This window comes from Mytilus edulis, chromosome 12 (assembly GCF_963676685.1).
Source record: "Mytilus edulis chromosome 12, xbMytEdul2.2, whole genome shotgun sequence".
Classification (NCBI taxonomy): Eukaryota; Metazoa; Mollusca; class Bivalvia; order Mytilida; family Mytilidae; genus Mytilus; species Mytilus edulis.
Window position 1 is genome coordinate 28,214,068 of NC_092355.1, and position 15,921 is coordinate 28,229,988.

General features: G+C 31.2%; 1 protein-coding gene across 2 annotated transcripts in view; it reads left to right on the plus strand.

Moving 5' to 3' along the window:
• LOC139498196 (DNA mismatch repair protein Msh6-like) overlaps window positions 1-15,921 on the plus strand; it is a 61,303-nt gene that overhangs the window by 35,370 nt on the left and 10,012 nt on the right. For both annotated transcript variants that reach the window (XR_011657844.1, XM_071286547.1), the window contains exons 19-31: window positions 1,271-1,379; window positions 2,971-3,133; window positions 3,896-3,973; window positions 4,851-4,946; window positions 6,115-6,208; window positions 7,381-7,435; window positions 8,223-8,323; window positions 10,087-10,316; window positions 11,549-11,681; window positions 12,694-12,792; window positions 13,411-13,539; window positions 14,547-14,634; window positions 15,226-15,315. Coding sequence is in view for 1 of the 2 variants with exons in the window: in XM_071286547.1 (XP_071142648.1) it covers window positions 1,271-1,379; window positions 2,971-3,133; window positions 3,896-3,973; window positions 4,851-4,946; window positions 6,115-6,208; window positions 7,381-7,435; window positions 8,223-8,323; window positions 10,087-10,316; window positions 11,549-11,681; window positions 12,694-12,792; window positions 13,411-13,539; window positions 14,547-14,634; window positions 15,226-15,315 (1,465 nt within the window). In the remaining variant the exon portion in view is untranslated. The remainder of the gene's footprint in view (window positions 1-1,270; window positions 1,380-2,970; window positions 3,134-3,895; window positions 3,974-4,850; window positions 4,947-6,114; window positions 6,209-7,380; window positions 7,436-8,222; window positions 8,324-10,086; window positions 10,317-11,548; window positions 11,682-12,693; window positions 12,793-13,410; window positions 13,540-14,546; window positions 14,635-15,225; window positions 15,316-15,921) is intronic.

Sequence of the window (15,921 nt, forward strand, 5' to 3'; positions counted from 1 at the left end):
AATCATATAATTATAAACCCTACAAAATATAACAAGATACATATTAAACACATTAATCTAAAAATACTATATCATACTGTGTTACAGTTATTATAACATTACTGCAGATCAACATTAAATCAGAACATTGAATGTTTATAGCTCTTATACAATATCTATACACAAGGTGACATGACATGCCTGTTGATAATTAACACTTGCAAATATTCACTCATCGTTCATATAAAATCATCAGCTTTGACAATTAAACATACTACTATAATCTCAAGATCATATAACACTATTTCAATTAACTAAATAGATATATGTAAATCCATATTCTACAAATAACCATAGCATATATATATCAACGGTAGATAACTCTATATTATATCAAATGTTCTTCACTGTCTTACATGAACACTATATATTATGCTATTTCAAGAATACATAAACTCACCAGTCTGTGGAACTGAGTTTAATAACTAACATCGACAGTCTAACTAATACTAACAGTAACGATCTTCATACTTCTACAGTAATGGTAACAGAGGTTCACATCAAATATGGTTCTGTAAACAATGTATGACAATAATAAGTAATCTGACTTTAATATCTTAAAGGCATAAAAATATTCAAGGAATGACTGAACAACACTGATAATTAGCTGGTGCATTTCACACCTTCTTGAATTAATGTGTTTGATCACTTGTTGAATATTTTTCGATATTTTAATTTCATGTTTAGGGAAAAATATTTAAATTTCATGTTTAGTTATTCTATAACTGATATGGTTTTAGTTTTTGTTTTGATCTTTGGAAATTGAAACTTTGGCTTTTGTTTGCTGTTTGGTCAGGTTGACATTTCCCACATTTCCATTCTCAGTTTTATATGAATTGAATTAGATATAGGAAGATGTGGTATGAGTGCCAATGAGACAACTCTCCATCCAAATAACAATTTATTAAAGAAAACCATTATAGGTCAATGTATGGCCTTCAACACGGAGCCTTGGCTCACACTGAACAACATGCTATAAAAGGCCCCAAAATTACTAGTGTAAAACCATTCAAACGGGAAAACCAACGGTCTAATTTACATTAAAAAAAAATAGAAACGAGAAACACCTATAAATTACATATGCATTTACAGTGCTTTTCTGGATTTACCTTCATCATGAACAAATGATGAAGTTGGTAGATTTCTGTTTTGTGAGAAGATTTGTCTGTCAAAAGTTTCAAAGTTAAAAAAAAATCTCAAAATTATATTTTTTTTTTAATCGTTTTTCCAGGTTTTAGATGGTGTTACATTGGCCAATCTAGACGTAACAGAGAACTCGTCTAATGGAACCTTGGAAGGCACACTTTTACAAAGATTAGATCAATGTTCTACACCATTTGGTAAACTTGTGGTTAATGATTAATATTCAATTGGTTTTTGTAACAATCATTAAAAAAGGGGAGAGGATAAAAAAGGCAGACAACAAAAGGAAAAAAAACTCAACAACACAATACACATCCAAATCATACCCAACAAAAAATAAGAGGATTGACTGCTTAACTTGTGTCACAGTATGAAAAAAAAATACCACTTGATCAACTTGACAGCTCTCAGTATATATTTTTTTAAGACTTTTTGTATTTTTATCGAATGAAAAGAAGCTGTACCTGAATATATTTGAATTTAAATTTGATGCTTGATCCCTATAGTTTGCAATGATGGAGAAGAATAGACCACTTTTGAGTTCTGTCCCTCACCATAAAAGTTCGTCAATTATGCAAGCCTTCATGACGTCATTTACCAGATAGAGTGTATCCTTGCAATATTAAAGTTTATCAAGTGTCCTTGTGATCAAATTATGCAGGATAACATAGAAGTAATGTTTGTTCCATTTATATAGATTATGTACTTCATCAATATTCTTCAATTATAAGAGTTTAATTTGTCGAATAATTTGTGCAATATAGCATCATATTATTTTTCAACCGCTCCCTCAACATGGGAATGAAGTGATGATGCCTCTAAACATATGATTGATGTTCACTTAAACCAAGTTTTTGACGGAAATTCATAAAACTAGAAAGTGGTCCATTACTTCTTGTCTATATGAGAAGTACTGGTGACATGGAGACACTAATTTTCATGTATTAATAAGGAGAAATCAATTTACATGTATTTCTAGGGAGAAATCAGTTTTCATGTGATTCTAGGAACAATCTACATGTAATTCTATGAAGAATTTGATTTACATGTATTTCTAGAGAGAAATCAATTTACAAGTATTTTAAGTGATAAATTGTTTTGCACTTATTTCATAGGAGAAACCAATTTACAGTTATTTTTAGGGAGAAATTATATTTTATGCTTCTTTCTAAGAAGAAACCAATTTATTTGATAGTAGATGTTTTTGTGTTCTGTTAAATTGTTCCTTTTAAAATTGTTATACGATGATGACTGATGTACCCATATTTTGACTATTTTATTTATTGTGTCTGTTTATTTAACACATCCATGTGAATATAACGGAATTTGATGAGACTGTCATTAAAGTGAGAGGGTTAGCGCTACAGAACCAGGTTTAATCCACCATTTTCTACATTTGAAAATGCCTGTACCAAGTCGGGAATATGACAGTTCTTGTCCATTCGTTTTTGGTATGTTTTGTTATTTGATTTTGCCATGTGATTATGGACTTTCCGAATTGATTTTCCTCTAAGTTCAGTATTTTTGTGATTTTACTTTTTACATGTATTATAGGGATAAATTATTTTACACCTATTTCTATTGCAAAACCATTATACATGTATTTCTAGAAAAAATATTTTACACTTATTTCTAAGGAGAAACCAATGCAATTTACATGTATTTCTAGAGAGAAATCTATAAGGAGAAATTAAATTAATACACATATATTTAAAGAGAGAAATCAACTTACATGTATTTTGAGGGAGAAATTATTTTACACTTATTTCTAATTTACATGTTTTCTAGGTCGAAGATTATTAAAGCAGTGGCTGTGTGCTCCTTTGTGTAATCCAGAGTCTATCAATGACAGATTAAATGGTGTGGAAGATTTAATGGTATCTCAAGATATTGTAGCAGAAGTTATAGAAATGATGAAGAAAATTCCTGATCTAGAAAGAATATTAAATAGGTAGTTAACCAATTTTAATACTTTACAGGCTCCCCCAGTGCCTTGTATTAAATAAGAAAGTTGTCTATAGTCTTCACGGATGGGAAGTATACCTATATACTATATAGCTAGTTGCCAAATGTTGAATGAAATTACAGATTTTTTCTTTGACCAGTAATGACTTCATATTTGTAAAGCAGCTTAGCAGTGATGAATTAGGACGTGTTTAGGCTTTTCTTTTCTATCAGACACCTATTTTTTGTCCAGATTATGAGTGTATATGTGTGTGTGCCTAACACAACATGTGCATATTTTATAGAAATAAAATACAGACCCAATAACTTGTATGTTACTGTATTGGTGTCAACAATGAGCAAAACCCTTTTCACATATTAAGCTATAATAATAAAAGGCCCAACAATGATTCTTGTAAATTAATTCAAATGGGAAAGCTAATGACTTGATTTACTTACAAAACAGATAATATACACAATTATAAAGCAACAGTGACAACCACTGAATTATAACTCAAAACTGTCAAGTATCAGGATTTATTAAGCATGTTATACTGTGTAATGCATTTTCATTGCTCATCATTATTTTTACTGCATACTTTTTTAAAGAGGGAGTATCATTGTAATAGTCAGCAATATCCTTCAAATCTACCTGTTACTATAAACCTAATTATTTTCTAGACTTTCTCAAGTATAAAAATAGTGTGAATATAAATGATCGGGAATAGTTAAAATTTGGATCTTGTTAATTGTTTATTCTTTGTTACAGAATCCACAGTTTAGGTTTATCTAAGAAAAAGAATCATCCAGATAGTAGAGCTATCTTTTATGATGAAGCTAAATACAGGTAGGTACAGGTAATGTTTTTTTCTGTCAGTGCGTCGCTCTTTTGGCAAACCACCCATTCTTACGTCTGTCCCACTTCAGGTTAAAGTTTTTGGTCAAGGTAGTTTTTGATGAAGTTGAAGTCCAATCAACTTACAACTTGATACACATCATGCACATGTTCCCTATGATATGATCTTTTTAATTTTAATGCCAAATTAGAGTTTTAACCTCATTTCCACGGTCCAATGAACATAGAAAATAATAGTATGAGTGGGGCATCTTTATATTATGGACACATTCTTGTTTCAAATTACTTTATGATTTAATTGAAATTGTTCATGATTGCTAAAAGAATAAAATTTAGAATGGAAATGGGGAATGTGTCAAAAATACAACAAACCCAACCATATAACAGACAACAGCAGAAGGTCACCAAAACATTTATGAGGTACCTAAATTTTATCTTAAATGAGATCAAAATGAGGATATAAATTGGAAAAATAGAAAAAATTATAAGCATGAACAGGTTTGTCTAGAAATCATTTAATTTAAGCAAAGGATAAACCATTCTAGGTACTATAATTTACAGTCATGTTCAATATTGTTATGACTTCAAAAATGACTGAAATGTACTGGACTTACCACTGGTGAAATGAATGTTTTTGAATATACCATTAAGATGATAGCTTGGCCTTTATAAAACATATGTTTTACTGTCGCAAATTTAGTTTACCTAGCTATCCAAAGGTAGGTTAACTGATATTTATGACAGTAAAATCAAGTTAAATGAAGACTAAGCTTGAAACACAATACAGTTATCTCCATTCTAACTGGTACTTTTTTATGAAGCCATATGTAGTCTTGAATTAAAAGTTTTTGATTTTTTTCTGTTTCAGTAAGAAAAAGATTGAAGAGTTCCTTTCCACATTGGAAGGTTTTAAAACATCGTGTAATATTGCATTAAAGTTCAAAGAAAGAGTCAAATCATTTAAGTAAGTACATTTATAAAGTTTCTGAATGGTTTAATTGTCATGGTCATGTAATTTGTTTTAAAGTCAGAGATAATCCCTCGGCTGCAATTCTGAAGGGCAAAACTGGTTGATTTACTTATCTGGCTTACAAATTTAAATGTGGGCTGGCATATGCATGTCTGATAAGATATCTTTACTAGATAGTTGTGGAGATTTAAAAAAAGCTATAAACAAATTAGCTTAAACAAATTTTATTTGTTTTGTAAACAACTTTTTCAATGTCAAATTTAATTTGGACTCCATTATAGTTGCAAAGGAATGTATGAATAATAGAATAAAGAAAAATATGGCAAAAAAGTAATAAATAGAAAATAAAGGGTCACTTAAAAAGAAAATTGAGCATTCAAATACAAAGAAATGAGGTACTCAAATATAAAGAATTGAGAATATAAATGGGCCACTCAAATATAAAGAATGAAAAATAATGGGTACTCAAATATGAAGACTAGATCAATACTGTTAATAATTTTTTTTTTTTTTTTTTACCTCAGAACAACTTTCAATGAGAACAAGAAATAAGTATTGTATGACATAAAAGCAATCTCATGTGACATCAAACTACAATTTTTTTTTCATTTAATTTTATTCATTGATTTCTCATTTCATTCAGTATATTTTTGACATTCCCAGCTTAGAGTTTATATCTCCCTGAGCCAAATTATTTTCACTCTGTGAGCCTCTGACATTTTTTAGTGATCTGTATAGCTTTTGATTACATCACATAGTAATAGCTGTTATGATGATGTCTTTGAGGTTCCAATTGGGGATAAAAAAGTTTGCTGAATACCGTATAGCAGGTTAATTTCGCAGGTGTAAAATTTCGCTATTTTCAATGAATAAGGTATACGAAATATTTTGGCGGTTATTATTTTGGCGATTTCAAAACTTTTATCAATACCTTTGCATGTGCCATTTTAATTTGGTGGAATTTATTTTGGCGACATGGTTCTATCCCCGAAAATTTTCACCCTGCTGAAATAACCTGCTATACGGTATGTACTGACATATCTGTGCTGTTATCTAATCACAAAACCAAACACATTTGTAATCCATTATATATGTTTATAACACATTACCAAATATACTTTAATCCACAACGATACATTATATATGTAATGATGCATTTTAGGTCTAAGCTGTTACAGAAAACTTTGACTTTGGTCAGTGTTCAAGGTCAAAATGGTGTCTTCCCAGATTTAAAAGATGAAATAGTATTCTTTGAGGTTTGTAATTAGTACTTATTAATTATATGAATATAGATATAGGATGATGTGGTATGAGTACCAATGAGACAACTCTCCATCCAAGTCACAATTTGTAAAAGTAAACCATTAAAGGTCAAAGTACGGTCTATAATATGGAGCCTTGGCTCACACCAAACAGCAAGCTATAAAGGGCCTACAAAATAACTAGTGTAAAATCATCCAAGCATGAAAACCAAGTCTAATCTAAATGAAAAATTTGTAAGGGTTCTGCGGAACCCAGTGTCTCGCCTACTTTTGCTGTTAATCGCAGACTCAACAAAAATGAGGGAAAAAAATCAATAATAATATTCCTCTCAATACTATCTTTTGATTGAAAGAAGCTTCGGTCCAAGTTTGGTAAAAATCCAGGATAGTTTATGAATCTAATAAATGTTTTAAAAACTTTAACTGCAGACTATAATGTAATGTTAACTCGAAGTAAAACTGAAGTCCATTTATAAGTAAAAGACGAAAAAAATGAATATATTTTTTTTACAGAGTGAATATTTGTAGGATCGCTATGTCTCGCTTTTTCGACTAAAGTCAAAGGCTTGACAAAAACAATAAAAGAGAAACACTTATGAACAAAATATGTTTTAATCAACATACTTTTGAAGTAGATCTATTAAAAAGAGAAATTTGCAGAGACATGAATGACATTGCATTTAACAACGTAGTAAATAATCAGGTATGACCAAATGTGTATCCTATTAGGACTGCCTCTTTGGTGTTATTGCATGCTCACCTCAATTGTGGGAGGTCAGATGTTCCATCACTTACTAGGTCAAGCCAAAAAAATAGATTTGGCATGAGAAAAGGTTAAAAGCCATGATAATAAATCAGTCATTATATTTCTTAAGAGTTGGCGATGGATTCTCTAATTTTTATTTTATTGTGGACATGAACATGATAAAGGAAGTCTTGACCTGCAGTGAAAATAAAATATGTTACCTCTGACCTATTTTATCTATTCTTAAATTTTTTTTGGTCACTTGATTTCTTTTACAAACTATCCTCAATTGTAATAACTCCAAATTAAATGCATTTTATTTTGAAATAAGATTCATGCAAATTATCTGACAATTTTGACTGCAGTATTGCAAATGCATGTAAATGTAGAAATTAGCATACATTATTTTGTAAAATTTTAGAATGCCTTTGATCATAACAAAGCCAAGAAAGATGGTGTAATAGTACCAAATAAAGGTTTGTAATGGTAAATTTTGTATTATTATTTGGTATATAGATGTCTTTTTGATACTAATACATTATATTTATGTTATAAGTGCAATCAAACCTTCCTATCTATTACTTTAGTGTTGACTGTCATGAGTTTGTCCAAAATTAAAAGTTTGAATTTTGGTGGTGTAACTTTTACTGTTCCTAGCATTTGTCTAGTTACAATGTCATATGCAAGCGTGGGCATTATCTGTAATACATTGACACATTCTCTATTTATTTGTATATTTGTTAATGCAAGATTCCCACTTCAACAGACAGGGTTCACAACCTCAATTTCATGATTCATATATTAATATTCAGTTTTTGTCATAAGGTCTGTTTCTCAGGAACTATCAGCAAAAAGAAACCTTCAGAGGTAAAATGAAGTGTTATTAAGCAAATATAAGCACATGACAACTGTATGGCCTTCAACAATAAGAAAAAAAAATTTTCATCAATAAAAGCCATACACAAATCAATTCAAATGAAAAAACTAACAATTTTATTTCTATCAGAACCATTTCCAAACAATAAATATGACAAACTGACAACTGTATTTATAAAAAAATATCTACCAAAAACAAAAGGACAGACATAACCAAAGACAACCACTGTATTACAGGCTCCTGACATGGGAAAGGGACATGAAGAATTAGGAGATTTTAAACATGTTTGTTATGTGTTTTTGTACCTTCCACCTCTTTTAATGATACAAAATATTTATTCAGCTGTGAAAAAGTTAAGAATTTATATATGGTACTTTTAATTTTAGGTGTTGATCCTGATTATGACAAAGCTAAGTTAGATATTAAAATGACAGAGAGGAAACTTGATAAATACCTTGATGAACAGAGAGACAGAATTAGTTGCAGGGTAAGTTAGAATAATATTGAGGATGGAAATGGGGAATGTATCAAAGAGACAACAATCAGACCAAAAAGAAGATAACAGCCCAAGGCCACCAATGGGTCTTCAGTGCAGTGAGAGAAATCCAGCACCTGGATGCGTGCTTCAGCTATTCCATTAAATGTATGTGAGAGGGTAGGAAGGGACTTTCAAAATATCCCTACAACTAAGAACCATTTTTGTCGAGCCTTCGACTTTAGTCGAAAAAGTGAGACTAAGCGATCCTACATTCCGTCGTCGTCGGCGGCGTCAACAAATATTCACTCTGTGGTTAAAGTTTTTGAAATTTTAATAACTTTCTCAAACTATACTGGATTCTTACCAAACTTGGACAGAAGCTTGTTTATGATCATAAGATAGTATCCAGAAGTAAATTTTGTAAAAATAAAATTCCATTTTTTCCGTATTTTACTATAAATGGACTTAGTTTTTTCTGCGGGGAAACAAAACATTCACTCTGTGGTTAAAGTTTTTAGAATTTTAATAACTTTCTCAAACTATCCTGGGTTTGTACCAAACAAGGACATAAGCTTGTTAATGATCATCAGATAATATCCAGAAGTAAATTTTGTAAAAATAAAATTCCATTTTTTCCATATTTTACTTATAAATGGACTTAGTTTTTTCTTCGGGGAGACATTACATTCACTCTGTGGTTAAAGTTTTTAGAATTTTAATAACTTTCTTAAACTATCCTGGGTTTGTACCAAACTTGGACAGAAGCTTGTTTATGATCATAAGATAGTATCCAGAAGTATATTTGTAAATAAATAAATCCATTTTTTCCATATTTTACTTTTAAATAGACTTAGTTTTTCTGCGTGGAACCATTACATTCACTCTGTGCTTAAAGTTTTTAAAATTTTAATAACTTTCTTAAACTATCCTGGGTTTGTACCAAACTTGGACAGAAGCTTATTTATTATCATAAGATTGTATCCAGAAGTAAACTTTGTAAAAAGATTACTCCGTTTTTTCTGTAATTTACTTTTAAATGGACTTAGATTTTTTTACAATCATAAAATAGTAACAAAAGGAATATTTTTATTGATTTTTTTCCTCATTGTTGTTGAGCCTCCGATTTACAGCAAAAATAGGCGAGACACTGGGTTCCGTGGAACCCTTACAAATTTTTTTAGATAATTTTGCATAATGAAAAAAGACCCATACTGAAAAAAGACCAATGACCCACATTCAATAATTAAACTTCCCTTCCTACCCTCCAATAAACATTTAAATGGAATTGCCCTTATCTAGTCAGAGTTCCCAAGTTTGTAATTCAGTGGTCATTATTATGAACATAATTTAGGCCATTAGTTTTCTCGTTTCCTCTTTTTCGTTTAAAAATTTACCTCTCTTGAACAGTCACGTTTGATACTTCCAATGAGTGAAAGCTTTATACAGGTCTGACTATACGGTGAAACCTGCCTAATCAGACATTTGAGTATTCCAACATCCTGCTTTAATCGACACATTATCCTGGACCCAAAGTATGCCTTTGTTGCAGAAAAAACCTGAGTATTCCGACACCCTGCTTAATCTTGACATTTTTTTCTGGTCCCTCTGTGTGTCGGATTAGGCAGTTACGCTGTATATCCCTTAATTTAAGATAATTTCTGAAATTTTGTTACAGATAATTTTATTAACACAAAATCCAATTTCATGCAAGTACCAAGGTACTGGCTATTGGGCTAAATGAAAATTAAAAGTTAATACAATTTATACTTCAGCAAATGGTATTCTGGGGATCAGGTAAGAACAGATTTCAGTTGGAAATTCCAGAGAGTGCTCTGAAGCGAGTGCCAGATGAATATGACCTGAAGTCCTCTAAGAAGGGTTGGAAAAGATTCTGGACATCAGACATCCAGGACATGTTAGCCGAGCTTGTAGAAGCAGAAGACAGGAAGGATGTAGCTCAAAGAGATTGTATGAGAAGAATCTTTGAGAGTTTTGATGAGAGGTATGGTTACTGGCTTTAGATATGTAGTTAAAAAATAACCATTAAAAGGTAAATTCATAAGAGGGAATAGAAATAAGATTATGTGGTATGGTGGCTGCTGAGACAAATCTCCATCTGAATCACAATGTGTAAAAAGTAAATAATTTTAGGTTAAAAAACGCTTTCAACAGAGAAAGTCCTTAAAACCTGACAAAATGAAAGATACTTAGAAGAAACATGCGTCTGGCGTACTAAATTATAATCCTGGTACCTTTGATAACTATTATCACCACTGGGTCGATGCCACTGCTGGTGGACATTTCCCTCTCAAGGGTATCACCATCCAAGTAGTCAGCACTTCAGTGTTGACATGAATATCAATTATGGGAGTATTTTTATAAATTTCCTGTTTACAAAACTTTGAATTTTTCGAAAAAAAATAAGGATTTTCTTATCCCAGGCATAGATTACCTTAGCCGTATTTGGCACAACTTTTGGGAATTTGGGATCCTCAATGCTTTTCAACTTTGTTCTTATAGTTATTTTGATATGAGTGTCACTGATGAGTCTTTTGTAGACGAAAAGCGCGTCTGGCATACTAAATTATAATCCTGGTACCTTTGATAACTTAAATGTTTCAATATTTTGAATTACTTTGAAATCTTTAATCACATAATTTTCCTATCCTACGGCACATGATAATTTCATATTTAGTCAGCAGCTCAACAGTAATGAGTTGTATCTTGCATGTGCTTTTAGTATCTGTCGTGGTATGGTTCGACAGAAAATGAAATTTTATTACAATCATATTTAGGAATGTATCAATAGTAATTTTTTTATAAGAGTGCTAATGATGAGTGTTATCTAGACAGAACCAGTATCTCTTGTGACACATTTTTAATCCTTGTGTCTTCTTATAGTGAAATTCACATTTAAATGTGTAGCTTTACAGAAAAAAAATTCTTTACACTACAATTTCAATTAAAAACTTGATCTGTCCTAATATTTTTGTCGTTATTATAAATTTTTATAAATTTTTGTTTGATGTTTTATGAATGTTTTATGTTTCTTGTGTCAAATGGGAGTTAAAAAAAGAAATTCAATACTTGAAAAGTCAGTATATTAAATACTATGTTGAAACATTATAATTTCTACACTGTAAGGAAGAAAGAGATAGCCAGAAGATTTAAAGGTTTTATATCAGATTTCATAAGTGACAAAATATAAATTATGATGATTTTTTTTTATTTCAGATATAAAATTTGGGATACAACAGTACAATGTGTGGCAGTATTAGATGTTTTGGTTGCCATGGCACAGTACAGTAGGTGTGGTGATGGGATCATGTGTAGGCCAGAGGTCGTTGCCATAGAAACAAATGAAGAAGTATGTTTTATTGTGACCTTTGACCTTGTACAAGGCAGTGATATTTATGCTTAGGATTTTTTTTTAAATAACAAAATGATTATGATTAAATATTTTTTGTCAAAAAGAATGAGAAGTGTCTACAAGAATTAGATGATAAGCTAGATGCTTACATATATAAATTCACATTTTTACTAAAAATAATTATACCCCGCTTTGAAAAAAAGGGGGGTATACTGTTTTACCTCTGTCTGTCCTTCCGTCAGTCTGTCAGTCCGTCCGTCCCATGAATATTTTTCGTCACTTTTTTCTCAGGAACTGCACTACCAGGATTTCTGAAATTTGGTTTCAGGCTTGATATAAGTCAGCTATACTGTGTGATGCGTTTTCAGATTCATCACTGGACAACTTCCTGTTTACCGAATACTTGTATGATTTTACACATGATAGCCAAGTTGAAAATTTTCGTCACATTTTTCTCAGGAACTACAATACAAGGATTTCTGAAATTTGGTTTCAGGGTTTATATAAGTCAGCTTTACCGTGTGATGTGTTTTCAGATTCATCACTTGACAACTTCCTGTTTACCGAACACTTGTATGATTTTACACATGATAGCCAAGTTGAAAATTTTCGTCACAATTTTCTCAGGAACTACAATACAAGGATTTCTGAAATTTGGTTTCAGGGTTTATATAAGTCAGCTATACCGTGTGATGCGTTTTCAGATTCATTACTTGACAACTTCCTGTTTACTGAACACTTGTATGATTTTACCCAAGATAGCCAAGTTAAAAATTTTCGTCACAATTTTCTCAGGAACAACAATACAAGGATTTCTGAAATTTGGTTTCAAGGTTTATATAAGTCAGCTATACCGTGTGATGTGTTTTCAGAGTCATCACTCAATAAATTCCTGTTTACCGAACACTTGCATCGGCGGGGGTATCATCAGTGAGCAGTAGCTCGCAGTTTCACTTGTTTTTACTGAAAAGAGAGAACTTGCATTTTAATAAGTTTAATTTATTTTCAGCCATTCATAGAAATCCGTGAAGCCAGACATCCCTGTGTTGTTAGAACATTTGGTGGCGGGGATTTTATACCTAACGATACAGTTATAGGTATTGCTGATGTAAGTTGTACATTGATAAGAAAATCTATTTAAATCTGTGATAATGAAAATCTTTCCAGTGTTGAGTTAAAATATAGTAGAAATAATTTTACATGGAATCTAGATTGATTTTTGATAGGATAAGATGATTAATGGTAAGTCTGATATCTTTAGGAATATAAAAACTTTTGTGTTTATGATGAATTAAGATACGTGAGTCAAAAACGAACTGGCAATGTCAAGGCAATGAATGAAAAAAAGGACCAATAGACAAAATAACAGTGTACAAATCACAACATAGAAATGTTATAGATTAACCCTGCCCTTTTCTATATTCTTTAATGGTTTTGGTCATTTTCTCTTTTCTTTATACTTTTTGTCCATTATTCTCTAGTCTTTATATTTAACTTTTAGCACCTCATTACTCTTAAATGTTTTTTTCTCTCTATTCTTTATATGGTTTTCCCATCATACAAATTAATTTGTAAACCCTTATCCATACCTTTTTACAACATTTAATTTAAATTCATTGGTTATGTATAATTTAAATTAACAAGCAAACTCAAAATTTAAGCTAATCATCCTAATTATATAAACCTTACAATAATTTCTGAATTTGCATTATGGGAAAATTTTCAGGAAAATGATATGGAGACAGACACAGAAGATCATTCAAGTAGTAAGGTTGTCTTGGTAACGGGGCCCAATATGGGTGGAAAGTCCACATTGATGAGACAAGTTGGACTGATCACTATCATAGCACAAATGGTAATCTTTATTTCATTCCTTAGCCCTTCTTTCAGTTCTTTTTCAACAATGTTATTTGAGATTAATCAGACATTGGTTAGCCTCTTTTTTTACTTCATCCAAATTTTAATGCCCTGCATGAGCATATATAGTAAATTATTTTAGATTCTCAAAAATTTAATGTTGTTTTGGCTTAAAATGTAAAGAGGCTCACAAGTATGAATCTAACATTCTTTTTTGTGGAAAAAAAACAGCCAGTAGAAAAGATTGTGAAGAATTGATAATGGCTTTAAAAAAGTTCATGTTGCACCATAGTTTTGAGGGGGGGGTCGGAGGGGTCCTGATCCCAAAATCCCTGGCTTAAAAACATGAAATCCTGAGGTCTGGAATTTAAAGAAATTTAAATCCTGATATCCCGAAATTCAAAAAAAGAATTCCCGGATCCAGAAAGGATCAATCGTGAAAATCAGAGCTTAAGGAGGTTTGCTACTAGTATATATTGATAAGGTATTATCAAAGGAAACAAAAGAGCAAAAAAAATATATAGGTCAATGTGCTTGTTTTCGAGATATTAGCAATTGGAATTGTGGCGGGAAAATGTTCTCTCTGGATTTTTCATAGCTTTATCATTGACAAGTTTAAGTGCTCAAAAACTGTTAAAAAATAACAAGGATTTTATAAGACTTTTACAGAAGGCTTATAACTATACATGTAAAAGATTTATTCAAAAAACATGGGGTCAATGGGCAAATGTTTTTAAAGCATTAAAATGGATAAAACCTGAAGATTCCGAAAATCTGACATCCTTAAAAACACCTGATCCTGACGTCCCAAAAAAGGTCCTGCACCCACTTTAGAAGGGAAGATTATAAAAAAAAATTGACATACAAATTGACATCTTTAAAAATTTGTGAGTACCCTAAATATAGGCCAAGAAAATAATAAGCAAGTTGAAAGAAAAATATTGTCTCCTTAAATAAATATATGCTTTCAATTCTGGATAATGATCTTTGGTCCATACATTTTAGGGTTGCTATGTACCAGCAGAGAAATGTCGCATGACACCAGTTGATAGGGTGTTCACAAGACTTGGTGCTAGTGATAGAATTATGGCAGGTAGGTTAATTTAGCAGGCTTCAAATTTGCTATAATGGGGGAAAACAAATGCTGAAACTTGTTTAAGTGCTAAATTTTACTGGTTTCTGAATATACTTCATCATATTCTTACTATACATGTACAGTGTTATAGTTCTATAGATTGAAACATTGTAATATTTTACTTGTATTCATGGCCAATCGATTATAACAATTGCAGGTAGACTGTTGGTTCATAATCACATCATATATAAAAAAAAGAGGAAGCTGTGGTATGATTGCCAATGAGACAACTATCCACAAAAGACCAAAATGACACAGACATTAACAACTATAGGTCACCGTACGACCTTCAACAATGAGCAAAGCCCATACCGCAAATGCTTATCAAGCTATATGATTTTTATGTAATTTTTACACAAAATAGCAGATAGTGCTGCAAGTGGAATTTGAAATCAGTCAATGGATCAGTCATTTAAAAAAAAAAATAATTACAGGTTGAAATTAAAAGACTAAATGTTAAAACTTTAAATAAGATAATGGGATTTGTTTGAATGTATTTAGATGGTTGCTGAGGTTCTGACCAATATTAAAACAATCTTCTCTTTACAGGTGAAAGTACTTTCTTTGTTGAGTTGAGTGAGACAGCTGCCATTCTACAGCATGCTACCAAACATTCCTTAGTGCTGATGGATGAATTAGGTAAGACAGCAATCCTTCAACAGCTATGAAACATTTAAATAAGTTACTAATGGATAAACTTTTCAACTTTGGTTCTTTGCTGTGAAGAATGATTGTAATGACCAAAGAAGTCTACAGTAATATATTATATAAATGGTACTCATGATCATGAACACTACTTTAAATGATAAAACATTTGTCGTTGAAAACCAAAGGGATATTTAAATAATTAAAATCAAACTGTAGGCTTTAAATACAATAAGCGATTGCTATTTATACATCCAGCTCACACCATCTGAGACCAATCTTCTCAGACTAAATAATGTGTCTAGACTGTTATTTAGTGTACTAGCATGTTAAAAATAGGGCCCAGCATGTCAGTTGTGAACAAAACAAGAGTTCATATTCATATCACATTAGCATGTTCTTGTTCTGAATATCAATATAGTTTGCCACCGGATGTTAAACTGCCATCAATCATCATCATAAAAAATAATGAACCCAAATCTTATATAAAATCCTTGAACTTTTGAATCATTGAATGTGTAGAAATAGTATAAACAGTAACTGTGGATTCATTTATTTTCGTGGGTACCAAATTTCATGGAGGAAGGAAAGCTTGCATGT